This window comes from Electrophorus electricus, chromosome 22 (genome assembly GCF_041902795.1).
Source record: "Electrophorus electricus isolate QZ-2024a chromosome 22, ASM4190279v1, whole genome shotgun sequence".
In the NCBI taxonomy this organism is placed as follows: Eukaryota; Metazoa; Chordata; class Actinopteri; order Gymnotiformes; family Gymnotidae; genus Electrophorus; species Electrophorus electricus.
In genome coordinates, this window is record NC_137518.1 from 232,501 (window position 1) to 242,500 (window position 10,000).

General features: G+C 44.0%; 1 protein-coding gene across 4 annotated transcripts in view; it reads left to right on the forward strand.

Moving 5' to 3' along the window:
• LOC113581997 (low-density lipoprotein receptor-related protein 1-like) overlaps positions 1-10,000 on the forward strand; it is a 98,616-nt gene that overhangs the window by 32,208 nt on the left and 56,408 nt on the right. For all 4 annotated transcript variants that reach the window (XM_081705531.1, XM_081705529.1, XM_035520618.2 and 1 more), the window contains exons 7-13: positions 4,100-4,262; positions 7,073-7,295; positions 7,375-7,564; positions 7,935-8,078; positions 8,358-8,594; positions 8,924-9,104; positions 9,835-10,000. The exon at positions 9,835-10,000 is cut by the window's right edge and continues 57 nt beyond it. In XM_081705531.1, the coding sequence (XP_081561657.1) occupies positions 4,100-4,262; positions 7,073-7,295; positions 7,375-7,564; positions 7,935-8,078; positions 8,358-8,594; positions 8,924-9,104; positions 9,835-10,000 (1,304 nt within the window). The remainder of the gene's footprint in view (positions 1-4,099; positions 4,263-7,072; positions 7,296-7,374; positions 7,565-7,934; positions 8,079-8,357; positions 8,595-8,923; positions 9,105-9,834) is intronic.

The window sequence follows — 10,000 nt, forward strand, 5'->3', positions numbered from 1 at the left end:
GGAAGATGGATTGTCACAAGCCATCAAACAAAGCCAAGCTCCTGGAATTTCTGTGCCAGGGGTGGCATAAAATTACCCAACAGCAATGTGAAAGACTGGTGGAAAGCATGCCAAGACGCATGAAAGCTGTGATTAAAAATCAGGGATATTCCGCCAAATATTGATTTCTTGACTCATCCTAAATTGAAATATTAGTGCTGTGTTGTTTCTAAATGAATATGAGCTTGTTTTCTTTCCATTATTTATGGTCTGAAATTTCTGTAACTGCTTTATTTTGACCATTAGTCATTTTCATTAAAAAACATGCTCTAAAATACAATATTTTTATATGGAATTTGGAAGAAATGTTGCCAGTAGTTTATTTAATAAAACAAAAAACTGCTCAGCCTGGTCAAACACGTACCCATCAATTGTAAAACTAGAGAAACTGATGACTTTATAGTGGTCTCGTTTTTTTTTTTTTTTTTTTTTTTTTTTTTTTTTTTTTTTTTTCTCCGTGTGTGTAAATACATACACATACACATACAGATACAGGATATGGGCATTTGGCTGCGGATTTTGATTGTTTGTTTTTAGTAATTAAAAATTATGAGATGAACCATTTTCAGAAAGGCTGTTTCCACAGGCCGTAAGCTGTATGATTTCCATATGCTTAACCTGCTCTGACCACTGAGAATATAAAGAAGGTTTTTAGTTCTTACTATGCTGCAACATTTTTACAGCTGACATTTGTATGTGGTTGCTATGGTAGCCACATGGTGGGGTCACACAGGAAATGATGTTTCACAGTGATTCAGGCCCTCGGCATGTCCCCCAGATGACACTTCCAGATGTTCGCACTCTGGATTCTCTTCTCACATGTTCACTTTCCACACTCAGTCTCTTTTTCCTTCATGCTGTGTCTCCTCCTGTCTGTCTGAGTACTGTAACTTTTCCCTTTTAAGATAACATATTCATAAATTTGTTTAGATTTTAATTCGTCATGAAATGGTAAATGGCAGTGTTTATATATTCAGTGTGTACCATTTTATATAAGGCTATCAAGCCTTATTTCCATAGCAACAATATTGCAGTGCTGGAATGTACAAAGGGTGTTTGTTGAAACTTGAGTATTTAGTCTAGAAAGGATCCAGTGTGGATTGTGGAGTTATGTAAACAGCCTGGATATTAATAACTCATGGCTTTAGTATCCACATGGCCATGTCACAAATCATAAGTATGTAGCAGACAGACAGTATGCAGTTTTATGTAATAATGATGTTTGATACTTGTGGAAGTGATTTGATGTATTTTTTGTTTTAGGGTTGTGTACATTGTAGGACACAGTTGACAGGTCTTAGGTATAAAGTGATGCTTACACTGCAGCCACCAGGAAGCTATTGTCCCAACTCTGAATATGTCTGCCACTCTCTGCATGTTTGTGTGTGGTTTGTGTAGGATGTCTGGGTTTTGCTTGGGCATTTTTAGATCCTGTTTAGAAACCTATTCCAGGCCTCTATTCCAGATATGTTGACATGAAGCACCCCAGGGCCACTACTGTTGCCCACATCTACACACATCATCTACACCCTGATCCCCCTCATATGAGGAATATGCTGCATGTATCACAGACCTGGCTGGGGGATGGCACAAGACACAAATGTTAAAGGCTTCATTTGCTGTATGGTTTCCCTTGAGTTTGTGCATCTGCAGTTGTCTAATTACACCTCTGCCCTTGTCTATATGTGCACTCAGTCTAGCTGCTGCACCTACACAATACATTGTTGGAACTAAGATAATTAGTAGTGAAGTCTTCGGAGAAGACGTTTCCACTGCAGTCCAATGGTGCTGTGCTTTACACAAGCATGCCAGTTGGTGCTTGGCATTGCACATAGTGGTCTTGTGTGCTACCATTTCCTAAAGTTCACAACCTACTGTTCACCGCTGATGTTGCTTCCAGAGGCCATGTGGAACTCTGCAGATAGTGATGCAGCAGAGGATCTGCACCTTGTCTGCTGCTTCATTAAACAGAATGTTTATTGGGGCAAATCTAGCAGCAAAGAAATTTCATAATCTAACTGGTGGCAAAGGTGGCCTCCTATGATGGTGCCATATCAGTGACCTCTTCAGTACAACCCTTTCTCCTGCCAGTGTTCAGTACGACCCATTCCGCTGCCAGTGTTCGTCTTTGGAGAATGCATGGTCACGATTTTATACACACATCAAGTTAACACTGATGAGTGTGCCTGAAACACTTGACCTCAGTAATGGAGAGCGGTGTCCACATGTGTTTAGCTATACAGTGCGATGGAGGCATAGCTAATGTCCAGCACATCTGCAGACGGGCCACAGGTCAGCAGCACATGGGGATGCACCCTTTATTCCCCACCCTGACTTGTACTTGTACTTATTGGGCCGTTTGAAACCCTTTGGTATGATGCGTGAAAATTTGTCCTGCTTCCATGGGCGGGGTTAGAATAAAGATGGAGTCAGTCCAAAGCAGGGTGGTGTTCTACTAATCTTCCGGAAATCAGGAGACGTGTGTGGATGGTGTTTTCAGGTCAGGATTGGCCATATTGGACGTTGGGGGTGTAAAGAGAGAGAAGCTGTGCTTAGTCTCAGCAGCTGCAGCTGTTAAAACAGCTTTTTTTTTGGATATTTTGTTTAGCTCACACAGAGACCCTTGACTCAGCTTTTACTAACAGAAAGCTTTATTGTAAGAGGGAGAGCTTCAAGGCCATAGTCATATAGACCGTAGTAGTAATATTAGCACAATTCACATAGACCCCAGTATTAGTGTTATCTATGACTTTTGTGTGAGTGCAGAAGTATTTGCATGCACACACCCTTTCTCTAAATCTATGCAGCCCCCAAAACATAGAAGGCAGAGGGTGGAGTTTGTGTGTGTAGGGTGGTCTGGAACAGTTCTCTGATAACTTGCATTAATACCTTGTCCAAATAAACTGTTTTAGGGATGTTTTGGCTGTGATACAACTAGCCTGGAGAAGTGTCAGCATCTCTCAAGATCTGCTGCACATAGAAGAGGAGACTGAGCCAGGCTGTTCCTTAACGCTCCGCTGTTCACGCTCGCTGGGGTGGTCTGGGCTGGCATTTACACAGAGATGGATCAGGCATTCCTGTTGTTGTTGTTGTTGTTGTGTTTTATTAGCTGTCTGTAGAAAACGATGCCAACCTTTCAGGCCTCTGTAGTGACATGGGTCCTTAATGCCGCTAAAAAAGTTTTTACGATGATGTCATGTCTGTACAAACTCTAACAAACTGTTGACGTGAACTGTACATAACGGGCAGCTTTAACATTCAGCATTTAGTTAAATTATTTATCCTTTTGGAAAATGATCACTGTAGTAGTGAGACCTTTTTCCTTCTGTACGTTTATGTATGGCCTTTGATTTTACCAGGAACCACATGAGGTATATGTGCCCTGCTCGCTCGCTCTCGCGCGCTCTCTCTCTCTCTCTCTCTCTCTGATTTGTATATCTCCATTCTTTCACGTGTTGGAGAGCAGTGACTGTTGGAAACCTCCTGCCCTACTCTGCTGACTCCTTTGAGAGTTTTTTTCCTAAGCTGGAGCAGCTGTTAAGTTAAGAATACTTTTGTAATACGCTACTTAATTATAGACAAACTAAGTGTTCTGTCTTTCCCAGGCAAAACTGCCTTGAGGTGGGAACTTGTAACAACTCACATGAGCTCTAAAACTTCAAAGAACAAACTAAACATTCTTAATGTCATAATGGCATTAAGTCTTCATGTTTTAAGTTTAAATTAGTATTTAACACTAAATATTGGGTGTGTGTGTGTGTGTGTGTGTGTGTGTGTGTGTGTGTGTGTGTGTGTGTGTGTGTGTGTGTGTGTGTGTGTGTGTGTGTGTCATTCTATCGCTTTTGTATCCACTGTAAGTATTTCTAACTTGATAAGAAATCCTGACTTTCACCGCTCATTTTTGTTTTCCTGGGCTGATGACCGTGAAACCGTGGAAACACGCTCACGTGCTTCACTCACTGAAACCGTGGAAACATGCTCACGTGCTCCACTCATTTTCAATCACTTCCCCTCTTTAACTGTCACTTCTCTTCTCTATCATTCTTTACTGTGCCTGCAGACGTGGAGCAGATGGCTATAGACTGGCTTACAGGAAACTTCTACTTTGTTGACGATGTGGACGACCGCATCTTTGTGTGTGATAAGGATGGCATTACATGTGTGACCCTGCTGGACCAAGAGCTCTACAACCCTAAAGGCATCGCACTGGACCCCACCATGGGGTATTAACTTACACACACTTTCTCTTTCTCACACACACACACACACACACACACACACACACACACACACATACACTTACATTTACGGCATTTAGCAGACACTCTTATTCAGAACGACTTACAAAAGTGCTTTGTCATTTACTCATAGAATATATCCAAGTACAGTACAGTAGGTTAGAATTAAATATACCAATGAACTAGAATACAGGGATGAACGCTGATCCCCAGAAGTGCAAAATGCATAAGGTCTATATTAAATACTGATAAGTGCTATAAACAATAAGTGCTAGAGTTTGTTAAACAACATAAACAATGCCCTACAATAAGTAATAAATTAGCCGGTCAATAGCAGTGTCAGTTGTCCTTTAAATATTCTGCAAATAGATGGGTCTTCAGTCTGCGTTTGAAGACTGCAAGGGACTCTGCTGTCCGGACAGCAAGTGGGAGTTCATTCCACCGTCTTGGAGCCAGCACAGAAAATAGTCTCAATGCTTGTCATCCATGAGACCTGAAGCAAGGTACTTCAAGCCGAGCCGTACTTGAGGTTCAAAGTACTTGAGGTACGGCTCGGGCTTTGACCATTGACCTCATTTATGAAGGGGCTGGTCCATTTTTGGCTTTGTAGGCAAGCATCAAGGTTTTAAATCTGATGCGTGCAGCTACTGGGAGCCAAAGAAGGGAGTGCAGCAGTGGAGTAACATGTGTGAACTTCAGAAGATTGAAGACCAGTCGTGCTGCTGCATTCTGGACAAGTTGTAGAGGTTTGATGGATCTTAGAGGAAGACCAGCAAGTAGCGAGTTGCAGTAGTCTAGGAGGAATCTGCAAGACCGGGTTAGATTAGAAACATGAACTGAGAACGACAACTGGTTGTCCAAAGTTACGCCTAGGCTACGGGCAGCTTCGGATGGTGATACCAGGGAGTTCTCAAAGGAAACAGTGAGCTCATGGTAGGGGTTGGGAATACCTGGGATGAACAGAAGCTCAGTTTTACTGGGGTTGAGCTTCAAGTGCTGGGCTGTCATCCATGACGCAATGTCAGTCAAGCATGCCGAGATACGTCTGGAGACCTGCATGTCAGAGGGTGGAAAAGAAAGAAATAATTAAGTGTCATCGGCATAGCAGTGGTAGGAGAAACCATGAAAAGATATTACATCACCAAGAGAACGAGTATACAAAGAGAAGGGGGCCCAATACTGAGCCTTGTGGAACACCAGTGGAGAGTCTACATGGTTTGGATGTGAATCCTCTCCATGTCACCTGATAGGACCGTCCATCCAGATAGGACTGAAACCATCTCCAAGAGCCAGTCACACCAAGCCTGGAAAGAACAGAGAGAAGAATGTTGTGGTTCACTGTGTCAAAGGCTGCTGAAAGGTCTAGAAGAATCAAAACAGATGACTGCTTGGCAGCTTTAGCGGCATGAAGTTTCTCAGTGACTGCTATGAGGGCCGTCTCTGTAGAATGTGCCCGTTTGTAGCCAGACTGATTGGGATCATGCAGCTGGTTCTGGGTGAGAAAGAGAGACAATTGATTATAAACTGCTTGTTCAAGGGCTTTTGAGAGGAAAAAAGAGAAAAGCGATACTGTAGTTGGTAACACTGGAGATGTCAAGTGTGGCCTTCTTGAGGATTGGTACCACCCTGGCGGTTTTGAATGCAGTAGGCACGTATCCAGAAGATAAGGAGTTGTTGATGATGACAGAGATGAAAGGAAGCAGATCTCTTGCAATTGTCTGGAACAGAGCAGAAGGAATTGGATCCAGCAGACATGTAGTCGGATTGCTGGAAGTCAGGAAGTCAGAAGAATTTTATCTGTGGAGAGAGGAGAAAAAGAAGTCAGAGAGTTGGATGTTGGGGAATGCACGTTGCTTGGAGGGGTGGGAACAGAGGAAAAGGACTGGCGGATTGCTGCAACCTTCTCCTCAAAGAAGGTGATATAATCCTCCGGAGTAAGAGACAAGGAAGGAGGGGGAGGATTAAGGAGAGAAGAAAAAATAGTGAAGAGCTTGCATGGATCAGATGATGATGATTCGAATTTCTCTCTGTAGCAGGATGACTTTGCAGATGTTACTTCCAGTGAGAACTTGGAAAGGAGAGACTTGTATGAGCTGAGGTCTGAATCTACGCGAGATTTCCTCCACCGCCTCTCTGCAGTCCTTCATTCTCTCCTGTGGCAGTGAAGTGTTTCTGTTAGCCAGGTGGCAGGTGGGGAGGACTTAGCAGGTCTAAAGGAGAGAGGGCACTCATTCATTGATGAGGAGAGTGTAGAAATGAAAGTATTTGTAACTGTATCCAAAGAGAGAGAGGATGGAGAGTCAGGGTGAGGAAGGGTGGACAAAATAGTAGAAGTAAAAGAAGAGGGAGTTATGGAGTGCAGATTGCGACAGAGGAAGGAGGACCATGTTTGAGAGGACTGGATGGAAAGAGAAGGAAGGGAGAGAGAGAAGGATAGAAAGTGATGGTCCGAGAGGTGGAGGGGGGTGACTGCGATGTCGGAGGAGAGTGGTTGAGGGTGAGGTCAAATGCTGTCAACAGTAGAGGGATGCAGGAGGAATGCAGCTTCTCTGATGGAAGATTGAAGTCACCAAGGAGAATGAGTGGATTTTCTTCAATGGGGAACGAATGAACACACGCACACACACACTTTTAGCTTCCCAGGAGGAAAGCTTTGAAGTGGGTACTCATTAATTGTCCTGCATTTTTTTATGTAATTACGTGTGTGTGTGTGTGTGTGTGTGTGTGTGTGTGTGTGTGTGTGTGTGTGTGTGTGTGTGTGTGTGTGTGTGTGATGTTGTCTTTGCTTTAAATAGGAAGGTGTTCTTCACAGACTATGGTCAGATCCCCAAGGTGGAACGTTGTGACATGGATGGACAGAATCGGACGAAGCTGGTTGATAGTAAGATCGTTTTCCCTCATGGCATCACGCTGGACCTGGTCAGCAGGCTGGTGTATTGGGCTGACGCCTACCTGGACTACATCGAGGTCGTGGACTATGAGGGCAAGAGCAGGCACACCATCATACAAGGCCTCCTGGTGAGGAAGTGGTGCCTTCGCCATGTCTCTGATGAGACCTTCTCCGTGTCTCTGATGAGACGTTCTCTGTGTCTCTTAGATTGAGCACCTTTATGGACTGACGGTGTTTGAGAACTATCTGTACGCCACCAACTCAGACAATGCCAACATGCAACCAAAGACCAGTGTGATTCGGGTCAACCGGTTTAACAGCTCAGACTACCAAGTGGTGACCCGCGTGGACAAGGGGGGGGCGTTGCACGTGTACCACCAGAGACGACAGCCTCCAGGTACAGAACAGCCTGGGTTCAGCAGCTTCTGATGGGCTGCTGGCAGGTTAAAGGTCCTTTTAATTTATTACCAGAGTTCATTTGGTCTTGTCAGGTCAGTGCTGATGTAGTGAATTTGTCATTCTTCATGTTTTTTGTCATGTAATTCTTACAATTTCAGGCAGCATATTGAAGTAAATATGAAATCATGCTTTTCAAATTTTGCAGCTCAGATTGGCCTTATAGCCTTATAGCCTTATGAACCAAAGATGAGATCACTTAACGTTGTTCACTTTTGTTTCTAATTCAGTTTCTCTGTCTCTCGGAGCCCCTCTGCCTGTTCATTCATCTGTTTCCCTCGCTCTCTCAACCACTCTTCCTGCCCGGCCAGTGCGGAGCCACGCCTGCGAGCCCGATCAGTTTGGCAAAGGCGGAGGCTGCTCTGATATCTGCCTGCTGGGCACCAGCCACAAGAGCCGAACGTGCCGCTGCCGCTCTGGTTTCAGCTTGGGCAATGACGGCAAATCCTGCAAGAGTGAGTGTCCCCCAGCCCTCACCAAAGTGCTTGGTTTTTGTTCATTATTAGAACATGTTAAGATGGCATGATCTAGTGTTTTTTTTTTTTTCTGTTTTAAAATTTGTATTTATTTTTATTTAATATTTTTTCTGATTTTAATGTTTCTCATCACAAACATAGCATACCTGACATAATGGCCCGACGGGATCTTTACTGAATGAAGTAGTTGTTTGGGGAATAAAGATCCACTGGCGTTGTGTATGTTCTAAGACTTTCTTGTCCCTGTCTGTTCCTCAGAACCTGAACATGAGCTGTTTCTGGTGTATGGTAAGGGACGCCCTGGGGTGGTCAGAGGGATGGACATCAATCCCAAAGTCCAAGATGAGTACATGATCCCCATAGAAAACCTGATGAATCCTCGCGCGCTGGACTTCCATGCACAGAGCAACTTCATCTACTTTGCTGATGCCACCAGCTACTTGATTGGCCGACAGAAGATTGATGGCACAGAACGGGACACAATCCTGAAAGAAGGTCGTGAGGAGAGAAGTTGATCTTCTATAGAGAACTGACTGTGCATTCAAGCATCATGATTTATTTATAGGGATGATGAACCTAAATCTAAAAGTTGTCCCCTAATTCATTAGGAATAGTCACACAGAGGAAGTGCTGATTTGGGGCATTTTACCACTTAATTTTGGTATTTAGATATTTTTGTTAAATTACTGTAATCTGGAAGGACTTTCTTAGTACTACTATTGTAGTATTTTCTCAGAATAGAATACTTATTAATAACAAAACTTGCAATATCAGTTCAGGGTCCAGGAGTGTGTGTTGATCTGCAGTGTGATGGTCTCTCCCAGGTATTCACACGGTGGAGGGGATCGCTGTCGACTGGATGGCTAACAACTTGTACTGGACTGACGATGGCCCTAAAAAGACCATCAGTGTGGCCAGGCTGGAGAAAGCTGCACAGACTCGGAAAACTCTCATTGAGGGCAAAATGACCCACCCACGTGCCATCGTAGTAGATCCGAGAAACGGGTGAGCGCTCCCTCGCATGTTTCTCAAAGATGAAGGACGGACAGTGGGAGTCCGGCACCAGTAGACGTGAGCAGAAGGACATGACTGGACACAGTACACGGGCTCTGCAGTCAGCTCTGCAGTGTTCACAGTGGGCTTAAACACAACCACTGTTAAAAAAAAAAAAAAACCTTCAAAATGTCCACAGTCTAGATTAGTCTCACATGTTGCCTGGCAGGGTAAAGTGGGCCATGCCAGAAGGCACTACATGTGTGGATAGTTTAATATAATTTCCATAACTGCTGGTGTGTTGGTGGGTGTTTTTTTTTGGTGGGTGTGTGCGCGCGTTTGTGTGTGTGAGAGAGAGCGAGAATTAAGTGTAGCTGGAAAACTGAATCTGAATGCACCTGAATGAGTTCTTCTATCCATATTCATAAGCTCTTTTAATGTCTGTGCACACCATGTGAGTCTGTCTATCAAAATGTCATACTTCACATTGAGCTGCAGTCCTCACAGAGCATGTGCAGACACCTCACCTTACTTGACCTCACCTCACCTTCTCACCTTACCTTACCTCTCCTTACCACCTTACCTCACCTCAGTGTACCTTACTTTGCATTAGTTTGTAGAGTATTGAGTTGTAACATTCATACTTGGCACTGTAGAAACCTGGTCTCCACATTAAACTCTTCTTATGAGGTGACCCGCCTTGTCTCTGCAAGGTGACTGAGTCTTTTTTTCATCTTTATAGCTGGATGTATTGGACAGACTGGGAAGAAGACCCAAAGGAAAGCAAGAGGGGGAAAATTGAGAAGGCCTGGATGGATGGAACCAACCGGAGCATCCTCTTGACCTCAAAGATGATGTTGTGGCCCAACGGTCTGAGTTTGGACATCCCTCAGGGTGTTCTCTACTGG